At 42.5% G+C, this 15152-nt stretch overlaps 1 protein-coding gene across 1 annotated transcript; it reads left to right on the top strand.

Annotated features, from left to right (window-relative positions):
- The first annotated feature begins 405 nt into the window (after window positions 1-405).
- LOC102836961 (acyl-coenzyme A thioesterase 6-like) lies at window positions 406-14327 on the top strand. Its single transcript, XM_006865544.1, has 3 exons — window positions 406-862; window positions 10783-10985; window positions 13722-14327. Exons 1-3 carry the CDS (start codon window positions 406-408, stop codon window positions 14325-14327), a joined length of 1266 nt encoding a protein of 421 aa, XP_006865606.1.
- The last annotated feature ends 825 nt before the right edge of the window (window positions 14328-15152 follow it).

The raw sequence follows: 15152 nt of genomic DNA, 5'->3' as shown, positions 1-15152 counted from the left end.
AATGAGGGATTGGATTGGTAAAGGAAGGATTAGGGATGTATTTCTCCATTGACCTGAATGACAACAACCTGGAATGCTCTTTTAAAATCAGATTTCTGGGGCAGCCAGAAAAAGTTCTCAGCAAACTTTGTACCCCTATTTCCAGACCTTGTACCTTTAAACCATCTCTATTTCGACATACACCACACTGGATTGCAGGATTAGTAATTAACTCAATAGTTTAGCTAACAATTTTTTTTGCCCTTCAGATCATTGGTTAATTTGCACACACTCCAGGACGTTTCACATAGCGGTTTAGAGAGCATTTCCGCGCCCAACCATTGGCAGCAGTGCGAACGGTCCCACCAGCAACTGCTTCCCAAAGAGAAAGTCGCCAGGCCGGACCTGTGACGCCTTAGGACCGTGATGGCGGCGACTGTGATCCTGGAGCCCAGGGTCCGCAATTGCTGGGACGAGCCGATGCGCATCGTGGTGCGCGGCCTGGCCCAGGCACAGCCGGTCACACTGCGCTTGTCCCTGCAGGACGAGAAGGGCGCGCTCTTCCGGGCCCACGCGCGCTACTACGCGGACAGCGGCGGCGAGTTGGACCTGGAGCGCGCGCCCGCGCTGGGCGGTAGCTTCGTGGGGCTCGAGCCCATGGGTCTCTTCTGGGCCTTGGAGTCCGAGAAGCCCTGGCTGCAGCTCGTGAAACGGGACGTGCGAACGCCCTTTGCGGTGGAGTTGGAGGTGCTCGAGGGCCACGAGCCCGAGCCGCAGCGGGTCCTGGGCCGCGCCGTGCACCAGCGTGTCTTCATGCGGCCTGGGGTGCGGAGAGAGCAGGTGCGCGCGGACCGGTTGCGCGCCACGCTCTTCCTGCCGCCAGGTGAGAGATCTCTTTCCTACCAAGCTGTTCTTGAGAGCTAAAACCCGCAGTGACTTTCTACCAGACAAGGGGACTGGTTGTTGTTATGTGCGGTGGAGTCGGTTCCGAGTCATAGCGACCCTGTACAGGGTTTCCAAGGAGCAACTGGTGAGCTTGAACCGCCAACCTTGCAGTTCAAACTGCTTTGCAGTCTGGCGCATTAACCCACAGAGCCACATTAGGACTCCATACAGAGGGACTACTGAGTGTGAAAATCCCCAAGCTCATCCCTGTGCTCCAGATCTGTCATGATCTGTCATGGATTCTGGATGGAAGTTTTTCTGAAGTCTCACAGCACTTGCTAGAGGCGCTTTCTTGTTGAGTACCGGGGAGTTCCTACCGGTTCTGACTCATCGGGGCCCTGCATAGGGTCTGTTAGAAGTGACTGGTGGGTTTGAACCGCTGACCTTGTGGTTAGCAGTCCAGAGTTGATCCTACAGTGCACAGTCAGCCCCTAAAGAGTACATGCAACATGTGTTTATTGAGCAGCTACTATCTGCCAGTCAAAAGGCTGTGTTTCAAGTACTGAGTTAAACAGCAGGTTCTGCCTATCTGTAAGCATGATGTGCAGCCTCCTTTTATCACACTTACAAGGCCGCCACTCACAGGTAAAGTCTGTTGTTGTTTGTCATGAAGTCGGCTCCAATGGCAATCTTGTGTATAATTGTTGCCAAATTCTGTGACATCTTCATGAGGGTTGGCGTGTGTGAGTCCATTAAAAAAATCCAAAACCCATGGTCATCAAGTGGATGCTGAATCATAGTGACCCTTTCTTGTTGTTAGTGCCTTGGAGTCAGTTCCTACGGATAGAGACCCTGTACAGGATTTCCTATCCTGCAAATCATTGGGACACCAGAAAGCCTCATCTTTCTCACACAGAGGGACCTGGTGGGCAGTGGGCTCAAATTGCTGACTTTCTACTTATCTATCGTATGGAGCCACCGTACTCCCATAGTGATCTTTTGTTGTTGTTGTTAGGTGCCATCGAGTCAGTACCGACCCATAGAGACCTTTATGCACAGCAGAATCAAACACTGCCTGGTCCTGGGCCAACTTCACTATTGTTGCTACGCTTGAGACCATTGATGCTGCCACTTGGCCAATTCATCTTGCTGGAGGTCTTCCTCTTTTTCTCTGACCCTCCACCTTACCAAACATGATATCCTTCTCCAGCGACTGTTCCCTCCTGACAATATGTCAGAAGTATGAGAGACGACGTTTGGCCATCTTGGCCTCCCAGGAGCACTCTGGCTGCACTTCTTCCAACACAGATCTGTTTGTTCTTTTGGCAATCCATGGTACTTTCAGTATTCTCCTCCAACACCACAAAAATGCATCAGTTCTTCTAAGATCTTCCTTATTCACTGTCCACCTTTTGCATGCTTTTTAGGTTATTGAAAATACCATGGTTTGAGTCAGACACACCTTAGTCCTCAAGCTGATGTCTTTGCTCTTCAACACTCTAAAAAGGTCTTGTGCAGCAGATTTGCCTAATGCAACACACCATGTGATTTCCTGACTGCTGCTTCCATGAGTGTTGACAGTTGATCCAAGAATGAAGTCCTTGACAACTTCAATCTTTTTTCCATTGATAAGAATGTTGTTTATTGGTTCAGTGGTGAGGATTTTTGTTTTCTTTACAATGAGACGCAATCCATACCAAGGCTGTGCTCTTTGATCTTCATCAGTAAATGTTTTTAAGTCCTCTTCACTTTCCGCAAGCAAGGTTATATCATCTGCATATCGCAAGTTGTTAACGAGTCTTCCTCCAATCCTGATGCCATATTTTGCTTCATATAATCCAGCTTCTTGGATTATCTGTTTAGTGACCCTTTAGGACAAAGTAAAACTGTCCTATAGGGTTTCCAAGGAGTCCTTGTGTGACGCTGTGGGATAATGCACTGGACCACAAGGTCGGTTTGAACTGCAAGGTCTGCAGTTGAAATTCACTAGCCAATCCTCGGAAATCCTATGCGGTGTCACTATGAGCTGGAACCGACTAGAGGCACTTAAAAACAAGTAGCTGACTGTCACATCTTTCTCCTGCAAATTGGCTGCTGCATTTGAACTGCCTGTCTTTCTTTTTGCAACCAATCACTTAACCACTGCACCATCATGGCTACTTTTGAGTCCATTGTTGTTGTTGTTAAGTGTCATCGAGTTGGTTCTAACTCACAGCAGCCCAGTATAGGGTTTTCAAGGAGCAACTGATGAGTTTAAACTGCCGACCTTGTGGTTCAAACTTACCTTGCCGTCCAGGCTTACCCTACAGCACCATACCAGAGGTCCTTTGAGTCCATTAATGCCCATATTCTTTAAAAAGCAAGTATCTTCCCTGAAGTTCCCTCCCCTTATCATAAACAAACAATCTTAATCAGTGGTTCTCATTCTAAGGAGATTGTATCCCATCCCCCATTTCTGGAGCCATTTTTGGTGGTCACAGTTGGTATAAGGAAGGGTTTGCTATTTGCATCAAGTAGGTAGAAGCCATTTATTCTTTTGTGCTGTGGGGTCAATTCCAACTCAGAGCAACACAATAGGGCAGAGTAGAACTTCCCCTTAGGGTTTCAAAAGCTTTAAGTCTTTGCAGAAACACTGTCATGTCTTTCTGCAGGGAGGAGCCATGGATTTAATACTGCCATTAGCTGCTGAGTGCTTAATCACTGGGCCATCAGGGTTCCTCTGGGCTAACTATAAGGGTCTGAGTCCAGCTCAAACCTTTTCGTGGGTGGTCTCGAGGGAGAGCACAAGGATGAGAAAATTATGTACAAAAGAAAAGAATTCAGGCAAGGATCAAAAGCTGATGGCTAGTGACCAAGTTTATTGAAAGCAAGAGGTTTTTATAGAGCAATTTCTGCAAGTCAGCATTGTTTTGCATAGTTACAAATTGATCTTTTACTGTGAGCCAGGCAACCTTGGAAAAGCTGCTTTCCCTGCATGAATGTCTTTTGCTATGAGTCATGTGAACTGGGAAAATTATCTTCCCTGTATTGAATAAGCAGGCTTTGTCTGGTTGTATTCAGACTCCAAGCTTTATGAAGCCTGGAAGCCTTCCGGCCCCCAACAGCTAACATCAATGTTGTTGTTAAGTGCCATGTAGTCAATTCCAACTCCTAGTGACCCCCCGTGCACAACAGAACAAAACACTATCATGTCCGGTGCCTCCTCTAATTGTTATGCTTAAGCCCATTGTACCTGCCACTGTGTGAGTCCATCTCACTGGAGGGCTTCCTCTTTGTCAGGGACGTTCCACTTTAGCAAGCATAATGTCTTCCAGGAACAAGTCCAAAGAACAAGAGATGTAGTCTCAACATCCTTCCTTCTAGGAAGCATTCTTCCCATCCAAATTTCTTTGTTCTTTTGGAAGTCCATTGTACTTTTAATATTTTTCTCCACATCATCACCACTGGACTAATAAATAATACGATGACAAATGGACAAAAAATTGACCTTGTCAAAGAATTCAGTTTGCTTGGATCCACAACACTAATGGAAGCAGCAATCGAGCAAAAATGTCAGTTTGAGTACTAAGGTGTCCTGACCCAAGCCATGATAGTTTCGATGATCTCATATGCTTTTGAAAGTTGGTCAGTGAACAAAAAAGACCATAGAAGAATCAATGTATTTGAATTATGATGTGGAGAAAAATCTTAAAAGTACAATGGACTTCCAAAAGAACAAAGAAATTTGTTTCAAGCTTTTTTTGCTTCCAGAAAACAGAGTTGTATCATCTGCATATCACAAGTTAGTGAGTCTTCCTCCAATCCTGATGCCATGTTCTTCTTGATTTACTCAGCATCTGTCTCACATCTTTCTAGATTTTAAATCATTCAGTATCCCTTTATTCTGTTTGAATGACTGCCTCTTATTCTATATACAGGTTCTTCATGAGCACCATTAAGTGTTCTGAAATACCTATTCTTCTCAGTGTTATCCATAGTTTGTCATGATCCACACAGTCAAATGCCTTTACCTAGCCAAAAAAGCACAAGTAAACATCTTCCTGTTAGTCTTTGCTTTTAGCCAAGATCCATCTGATATCAGCAATGATGTCTCATTCCACACCTTCTTTGGAATCTAGTCTGAATGACCGGTAGCTCCCTGTCAATGTGCTGCTGCCACCATTTTTACTTGCATGTGATATTATAATGATGTTGTTCAATGTCCACATTCCATTAGATCACCTTTTTTTGGAATGGGCAAAAATATGAAACCAATCCATTGGCCAGGGACCTGTTTTCCAAATTTCTTGATCTAGACAAGTGAGCTCCTCTAGTGTTGCATCAGTTTGTTTAAAGCTTTTAATTTGTAGTCCATCAATTTCTATAGCCTTGTTTCTCGCTAAAGCCTTCTGTGCAACTTGAACTTCTTTCTTTAATACCACTGGTTCTTGATCATATGCTACCTCTTGAAATGGCTGAGCACTGACCAATTCCTTTTAGTACAGTGACTCTGTGTATTCCTTCTATTTTAATGTTTCCTCCATCATTCAATCTTTTGTCCATAAAGCTTCAATATTGCAAGTTGAGGCTTGAATTTTTTTCTTCAGTTCTTTTGGCTTGAGAAATGCTGAGTGTGTTCTTATCTTTTGGTTTTCTAACTCCAAGTCTGTACACATTTCAGTATAATACTTTGTCTTCTGGAACTGCCCTTTGAAATGTTCTGTTCAGCTCTTTTGCTTCCTCATTTCTTCCAGCCACTTTAGTTTCTCTATGCTTAATGAGGGATATCAATGAGGGATATCACTGGTGACATCAGATGGGTCTTGGCTGATAGCAGAGAATATTAGAAAGATGTTTACCTGTGTGTTATTGACTATGTGGATCATAACAAGCTATGGACTATGTGGATCATAACAAGCTATGGACAACATTGCAGAGAGTAAGTATTCCAGAACACTTGATTGTGCTCATGAGGAACCTGTACATAGACTAAGAAGCAGTCATTTGAACAGAACAAAGGGACACTGAAATTAGGAAAGATGTGTGCCAGGGTTGTGTTCTTTCACCATAGTTATGCAATCTGTATGCTGAGCAAATAATCCGAGAAGCTGGATTATATGAAGAAGAACATGGCATCAGGATTGGAGGAAGACTCATTTATTAACAACCCCCGATAAGAAGATGATACAACCTTGCTTGCTAAAAGTGAAGAGGACTTAAAATATTTACTGATAAGGATCAAAGACCACAGCTTTCGGTATGGATTGTAGTTCAATGTAAAGAAAACAAAAATCCTCACCACTGGATATAATAAATAACATCAAGATTGAAGTTGTTGAAGACTTCATTTTGCTTGGAACAACCATCAACACTCATGGAAGCATGTATTGTAGTAAGCAAATCTGCACACCACCTCTTTAAAGTATTGGAGAACAAATATGTCAATTTGAGGACTAAAGTGCACCTGATCCAAGCCATGGTATTTTCAGTAGCTTCATATGCATGTGAAAGTTGGACACTGAATAAGGAAGACCATAAAGGAATTGATGCATTTGAGTTATGGTGTTGGAGGAGAATATTGAGGTGCCATGGATTGCCCAAAGTACAAACAATTCTGTGTTGGAGGAAGTGTAATCAGAATGTTCCTTAGAAGCCAGGCCAGACTTTGTCTCTCAGACTTCGGAAATATTATCGAGAGGGACCAATCCCTGGAAAAGGACATCATACTTGGTAAAGTGGAGGGTCAGCAAAAAAGAGAAGACCCCCTAACAAGATGATTGAAACAGTGTCAACAGCAATGGACTCAACTGTAGCAACAGTTGTGAGGATGGTACAGGAGCAGGCTGTGCATAGGGTGGCTATGGATGGGAACTGACTCTATTGCACTTACCAACAACACCAATGCTGAATAGCAAATCTCAGAGTCTCTTCTGACATCCATTTTTGTCTCTTCTTTCTACACAGGCATGTCTTTTTAGTGATATTTTGCTTTCTTTCTGTAGGATGCTTTTGATGTCATCTCATAACTCCTCTGGTTTTCAGTCATTAGTGTCTAATGCATCAAATCTGTTCTTGAGATGATTCTCTAAATTCAGTTGGGATATACTCAAGGTCATATTTTGCCTTATTTTCTTCAGCTTCAGCCGGATCTTGCACATGAGCAATTGATGACCTGTTCCACAGTCTGCCTTTGGCCTTGTTTTGGCTGCTGATATGGAGCTTTTCCTCTATCTCTTCCCACAGATGTAGTCAATTTGCCTCCTTTATAGTCCATCTGGTGAGGTCTACTTGCATAGTCACTGTATTGTTAAAAAAAAAAAAAAAAAAAAGGTATATGCAGTGACTAGGTCATTGATCTTGCAAAATTTTGTCATGTGATCTCCAGTGTCACTTCTATCACCAAGGCTATATTTTCTAATTACTGACCATTCCTTGATGTTTCCAACTTTCATATTTCAATCACCAGTAATTATCAATGCTTCTTGATTGCATGTTTGATCAATTTCAGACTGAAGAAGTTGGTAAAATTCAATTTTGTCATCACTTGCTTTAGTGGTTGATGAGTAAATTTGAGTAATAGTTATATTAACTGGTCTTCCTTGTAGGTTATCCTATCACAGACAGCATTGTACTTCAAGATAGATCTTGAAATGCTCTTTCTGATCATGAATATCATGCCATTCTTCAGTTTATTATTCCCAGCACAGTAAACCAAATGATTATATGAGTCAAAAATGACCCATACCAGTCTGTTTCAGCTCAGTCAATGCCTAGGATATTTATTTTTACTTGTCCCATTTTTGACAACTTCCAATTTTCCTAAATTCATACTTCCACATTCCAATTATTAATGGATGTTTGCAGCTGTTCCTTCTCATTTGGAGTTGTGCCCCATCAGCAAGTGAAGGTCCCAAAGCTTTTTTTGATTCACATCATTAAGGTCAATTCTACTTTGAAGAGGCAACTCTTCCCCAGTAGTATTTGGAGTGCCTTCCAACCTGAGGGGCTCATCTTCTGACACTCTATCTGACAATCTTCTGCTGCTGTTCATAAGGTTTTCAGTGGTTAACTGTTCAGAAGTGGTCCGCTTCTCCTTCTTCCGATTTTTAGTCAGGAAGTTTCATTGAAACCTGTCTACTGTGGGTGATCCTGCTGGCATAGCTTCTGGCATAATAACAACACACAATCCAAAACATTACAACCAAAGGACAGATGAGTGGTGGGCTGAAGCCAATAGAAGCTGCTAAGCTTCCAGTAATGCACAGGCACGACACAATACTCCTTACAACACAGATATCTTGCTCCAAATGTCTGTAGTGTTGAAATAGAGAAACCCTAGTCTAAATAAAAATAAGGTGCTAGCTGGTTAAAGTCTTCTGAAAATCTTCTAGCCAAATTCCTGACTAAACCCCTACTACTATACAGAAATATAGACTTCTGATGTGGCGCTGTGGATCAGCACTGGACTGCGAATTACAAGGTCGACAGTTCAAACCCACCAGCTGCTCCTTGGAAACCCTATACAGAGTTTCTATGAGTTGGAACCAATTCAATGGCACTTACCAACAACGACAACATACAGAAATGAATCTCTAAACTGAATTCCATGATTATCTTCCAAAACTAGGGGCCCAGCTTTACTCTTGTAACTCAGCAATTTATACCTGAGTTAATGGCTGCTCCCGTAAATTGTGAGGTTCTGGAATCTGGAATTGGGTCTTATGCATCTCTTTGTCCCTGGAAGCTTTCATAATGCCAGGGACACAGTAGGAGCTCAATAATTGCTCTGACTGATTCAACAAGGATCTTCTAGACACTTCCATAAACACACACACACACACACACACACTTTCACATAAAATTTCTCAGCCCCAATTATGGTATCTGATTTTCCAGTCTATCTAGTGTTACCTATTTCACTGTCTACTATGTGAACCAATTAAAATGTATTTTATGTCTCAGAGGCTTTTATGGAAAATAATATGGAAGGATTCAGTCATTCAACAAATATATATGTGTCAAGGACTATGCTAACTAAGTACTAGGATATAAATAGCAAAATATCATATATGCCACACTGTACTTACAGTCTAAGAGAGGGTAGGTACTACAATTGCATCTATAATAACCCACTGCCACTGAGCTGATTCTGATTCATAGAGATGGAGCAGAACTACTCCATAGGGTTTCTTTACTGGAGACTGTAAGTCATTATTGGTGCAGACAGCCTCATCAATCTCCCATAGAGCAGACCTTTTAGTTAACACAACACTTAACCTACTGGGCCACCAGTGCTCCTTGCAAACACTATGATAGTGGAAAAACAGGTGCTGGTGGGAACATACAGAAAGGTTATTTAACTTAGCTCTGGGAATGTTTGTTGTTGTGTGTTGTTGACTCCATTCCAGTTCATAATGACCCTATTGGACACAGTGACCCTATTTAAATCTTCACAGGAGCAGATAGTCTGATCTTTTCTCCCTGACTAGCTAGCTGGTAGGTTCATATCACTGACCTTTCAGTTAGCAGTCAAGCACTTAATCCATTGCAACAGGGCTCCTTAGGGGTACAATGGTTGAAGCACAGTTCTACTATGACACATGGGTGGGGAGGTCACCATGAGTTGAAGTCAAATCAAAAGCAACTAGTATTTTTTTGGTTTAACATAGTCCTATGAAGATCAGGAAAGGCTTTCTGTACAATAGGAAATCAAAATTTAGATGAAAAGACTGAAGAGTCAGCCAAGTAGAAAGAGTTGAAGAGGAGGAGGAGAGAATACAATGCTAGGCAAAGGGAACAAAGTGAACCAATAGTCAGGGGCCAGAGTGAACAGAGCATGTCTTGTCCTTGTGGTCGTGATGTGCCGTGGAGTCAGTTCCAACTCATAGCGACCCTGTACAGGGTTTCCAAGGCTATAAATCTTTACAGGAGCAGAAAGCCTCATCTTTCTGCTGGTAGTTTCGAACTGCCGACCTTAAGGTTTGAAGCCTGATTCGTAACCACTACACTACCAAAGCTCCTTAGAACATGTATTGTTGTTGTTAAGTGCCATCAAGTCGATTCCGACCCATAGCGACCCTGTATAGGGTTTCCGAGGAGCAGCTGGTGAGCTTGAACCACCAATCTTGCAGTTCAAATGACTCTGCAGTCTGACACATTAGCCCACAGTGTCACACCAGCATGTATAGGGATGTGTAATTTTTAAAGGTTGGAGCCAAGTGCAAAGGGGTGGGGAGTATATTCTAAATGTCCTCTAGCGATATACAGTATTATAGTTCTGGAAACATTCTCCAATAGATTTTTTTGTTTGGAAAAAATTGGTAGTGGAAAATATACCTCACATTGTATGTTATTTCTAACTTGGTTTACTTGTACTGTTATGTTTGTTTTATGAATTATGTGAAGAATACTGGGGAAGTTAAGCATTTGTGTCTCACCCTTTAATTCCTTCTCGTAGGTTTTTTTTTTTTTTCTTAAGGTTTTTATTGTGGATTGAGTGAAAGTTTACAGGGCAGATCATCAGTTTTACATTCAATAAATCATACACCTTGTTTCATTACAATGATTATAATCCCCTCCATGTACCATCAGTTTAACAGTATTTCTCTCTATTCACTTTAGCTCTTTTCTTAAAAAAAAAAAATACTCAGGCATATATAATAATTTACACGACTAAAAGGCACATTCTGCAAGCCTGCCTCCTGGCCACTAGCTCTCAGTCCCTCTCTTCCCATGAATCTAGAGTCCTCAGCTGCTCCGTCTCTCCCTGTCCCCATCTCTGCCTCCCTTCATAGGTTTTTTTGTTTTTGTTTTTAAGTAAAGTTTCCTTCACCCCTGCAAATTCTTTGGCTTCAAAAACTTCTTTTTGCTGACTGCCAAAATCTGGAATGTCTTGAGCATCTAAAGCTCCTTATCATTTGATTTTGTGCTGTTTTCCAGGCATGGGACCCTTCCCCGGAGTCATCGATCTGTCTGGAAGTGGTGGCGGTCTTTGTGAATACAGAGCCAGCCTCCTAAGTGGACATGGTTTTGCTGTGCTTGCTCTGGCTTACTTCAGATTTGAAGACCTTCCTGAATATTTGAATGATATGCAGCTGGAGTACTTTGAAGAGGCCGTGAACTTCATGCTCCAGCATCCAAAGGTGAGTCCTGGTGCTTGCGTAAATACAGACAGGAGGAGACAGGGGATAGAGGAGACTCAGGAATGGGTTCAAAACCCTACTAAGAAGCTTAGGACTGAAAGTATGCTGTGATACACAAGGGGTCCTTCAAAGGTTACTAGGAGTATTATTTCCATTTGCACTGGTCTCCCTAATCCCTTACATTTGGATTACTTAGTTTGTTGTATAACTCTCACTGTAGGTTACACAGGACCAGACTAAAGAGTTGGTAAAGAATTCTGGTTCTGCACCTACCAGATGATGGATCCTGAACAAGACATTTGCCCTCTGTGGGGTTTGGTTTTCTCATTGATAAGATTAATGTGTGGAGAGCGAGGGTCTGACTATAAAACGGCAATTTTGAGCCAGTTGTTTTTAACTGGCTCAAATTTAACTAGAGACTGGGTGGGTATGTGATGATATTAAGGAATCATCATTATTTTGTTAAGTGTTATATGGTATGGTTTTATAGGAAAATTCCTTATCTAGTAGTGGGAAAATTGTTGTTGTTAAGTGCCATCAATTCGATTCCGACTCATAGCGACCCTGTATAGGGTTTCTGAGGAGCATTGGTGGGTCTGAACTGCCAGTTTTGTGGTTAGCAGTCCAGTGCTTATCCTATGATGCCATACCAGGACCCCAGTGGGAAAATAGACTAATTGAAATAATTTGGTATGACTGTAAATGAAATGATACATATACTCTTTGCTATTATCTACACTTGAAGAGACCCAAACATTCTAATGTCAAAGAATAAGATGTTCGTATAGATGGTACCCACGTGACTGGGACCGGATGACTGGAAGATCAGAGCCCAACCAGGAGAAGAAAGAAGAGGGGGGAAGAAAGAAAAGAAAAAAAGAAGATAGAGCTGATTCAATCTGATGAACTTGACCTATACCTACGAATGCAGTGACTCAAAAGAGGCAACAAATCCTTACAGCAAGAAACATTCCCACCCCCTCCACACACAGAGTAGACAGAGATGGGCAACTTGGACATTGGATACCCAAATGGGGAGGGAGGGACTACAAAGGCAAGAAGTAACTGGCTTACAAGCTTTCAAGAAGGAACCTAGACCTAGGGGGCATGGAGGAAGGCAGAATCACCAGTGAGTACTATCCAATCTGTCTAGGTGGAGCTGATGAAATGAAATACAGATGGGTTACTCACGATACTGTAGTGAATAATGGTTATCAGGACTGATTATGAGGGTTGGAAGTGGCAAAGGTAGATGTTGTGTAGCAAGGAAGGGAGTGATTATCTCTCCAGTCTAGGAGCGGTCTCTGGGACCACCAACTGAGAAGAGCCAAGAGCAGGAGCCTACCCAGAGAAGCAGGGACACCTGAAATGGAGACAGAGATGATGACATGGAGGGATGAAGCGGCTGGGGACTTTGGATCCAGAAAGCAAGAGGGACTGTGGGCTGAAGACTGGGGGTGGGGTGGGGTGGGGGAAGTGTAGAGGACTGGTTTCTAGGATATCCCCTTTGGTCAGAAGATGATGCAGGGAGGGGATTGGAAGCATGGCAATGAGATGATATACGATGGAATGAATGTAAAACTAAAGTTCTCTCATGTACACTATCATATAATTAATTCACAATAAAACATTAAAAAAAAAGAATAAGATGTTTGGCAAGGTCTTGCAGATGCTCTAGTTCTGTTAGAGTTCAAGGACTGGTTTGTTAGCAGAGCTGCTAAAGCATCGATGTTCCTGAGCTGTGTAAACATTGGTTTTTTCAGGCGAGATAAGGCCCTGGAAAAAGTGAGAGGTCAATGGATACTACTAGTTCTGCCCTTTAACCTAAGCAAGAGGGGCTCCTGCCCTAGGCCCTTCATTGTAGCTGGCCGCACTCTGGCTGGTATTTGTCCACACTCCTGCCCCCAGGGCGAGAAGTTGCAGGGGCCCAAGCTGAGTGCCCACCTGGATGGTGCCCACCTGTGCTCAGGGGACTGTAAAACCCTGAATTCTCTCTCTGATTAGCTCTGAGCCTCATTCCAGGCCTCCTCACTAGGTCCAGTAGTGTGTATGCCCATAGGCCTTTGTGTGTAGACTGGAATGCCAAGGTACCTTTGTGTGGGTAATGGGCCAGGAATAAGGTGGCTGGGGTCAGGAGCTGGCTCTCCCCAGTGCCTTGTTGTTCTGAGATTTAAAAATTGAGTCCTTCTAAGTCAACATGCAGGTAGCATTTATCAAGGTAGGAAAGTAAAATATATTTTAATTGAACAATTTGATTTATGACTTTTAGATATTTGTTGTTGTAGTTAAGTGTCATCAAGTCGATTCTGACCTATAACGACCTGTATAGGGTTTCTGAGGAGCAGCTGGTGAGCTTGAACCACCGACCTCACAGTTCAAACAGCTTTTCAGTCTGGTACATTAGCCCACAGTGCCACACCAGGAGTAGCAGTCAAGTATATAGGTCTTCATGTGTACTATGGGGCCCCTTCAAAAAGTTCATGTAAAATTTTTATTATCTTTTAATTCCATTTTCCATGAACTTTTGGAAGCTCCCTATATACTCTTGACCCAAATGCTTGTTTTACAAATCAATTACAATTGGTTAATTGGTTTGCTTATTAGAAGACTTATCTGAACTGGACTGATATATAAAGAAAGTAAATAACATTTGATAAAGCTACTTAGGAAATACAAAATCATTGTTATGTCTTCCATGTATAAATACTATGAGGTTCTCTTTTTTCTGTTCATCAGGTGAAAGGCCCTAACATTGGGCTTCTTGGCTTCTCCAAAGGAGGTGACCTGTGTCTCTCAATGGCTTCCTTCTTGAAGGGAATCACAGCCACTGTACTCATCAATTCCTGTGTGGCCAATACAATCACTCCCCTGCATTACAAGGATATGACTATTCCTAGTCTTGGTACTGAGCTAGGGAAACATATAATCACTGAGTCAGGCCTTATAGATTGTATAGATATTTGGGATAATCCACTGGAGGAACCAAATTGCCAAAGTCTCATCCCATTGGAAAAGGCCCAGGGGCCCTTCTTGTTTATTGTTGGCAAGGATGATCATAACTGGAAAAGTGAATTATATGCTCATATAGCTTCTGAACGATTACAAGCCCATGGGAAAGACAGACCCCAGATAATCTGCTACCCAGGAGCTGGTCACTGTATTGACCCACCTTATTTTCCTGCTCGTCTAGCCTCAATTCATGCAGTTTCAGGCCAAGCAGTGTTCTTTGGAGGTGAGCCACAGCCTCACTCAAGAGCACAGGTAGATGCCTGGCAACAGATTAAAACTTTCTTCCATAAACATCTTGATGGTAAAAAATCTGTTAAGCACAGCAAAATATAACATTATAATTATAGACCATATACTATTAATAAAGCATGTATTCATAACAAGTGTTGACTATTTCATAATTCTTAGGAACCTTCGTGTAATGAAGCCACCTTCTTGGTTTCTTTGTTAGGTACAAGGATTCTGAGCCTTTGCAGTATAGCTCTCTTTACTGCTGCCACACACATCCACACGAGCTTCATGCCGTGTACAGGTTGTCCCTACTCTTATTTGTAAGACCAACCTTAACTTTAAGTAGGAAAAAACTAAGGAATACTGGCCCTCTCAAGATCCCTGGGTGGTACACAGAATTTACACTGCTCTATTGACCTGGTATGAGGTAGCACAGGAGGCAATCACATATCTCTGCGAAGAAATTTGGAAGACAACTATCTGGCTGACTGATTGGAAGAGATGCGTATTTGTGCCCATTCCAAAGAGAGGTGATCCAATGGAATGCGGAAATCATCAGACAATCTCTTTGATATCCCATGCAAGTAAAGTTTTGCTAAAGGTAATACAGAAATGGCTACAGTCATACATTGACAGAGAAGTTCCAGAGGTTCAAGCCGGACTCAGAAGAGGCCATGGAACGAGGGATATCATTGCTGATGTCCAATGGATCTTGGCTGAAAGCAGAGAATATCAGAAAGATGTTTACCTGTGCTTTATTGACTACGCAAAGACTTTCGATTGTGTGGATCATGACAAGCTATGGACAACATTGAGAAGTATGAGTATTCCAGAACACTCAATTGTGCTCATGAGGAATCTGTACCTGGACCAAGAAGCGGTTGTTTGAACAGAGCATGGGGACACTGAATGTTTTAAAATTAGGAA

This window comes from Chrysochloris asiatica, unplaced genomic scaffold, assembly GCF_000296735.1.
Source record: "Chrysochloris asiatica unplaced genomic scaffold, ChrAsi1.0 scaffold00079, whole genome shotgun sequence".
Taxonomy (NCBI): domain Eukaryota; kingdom Metazoa; phylum Chordata; class Mammalia; order Afrosoricida; family Chrysochloridae; genus Chrysochloris; species Chrysochloris asiatica.
Note: the sequence above shows the minus strand (reverse complement) of the source record. Positions and strands in the feature narration are given on the sequence as shown.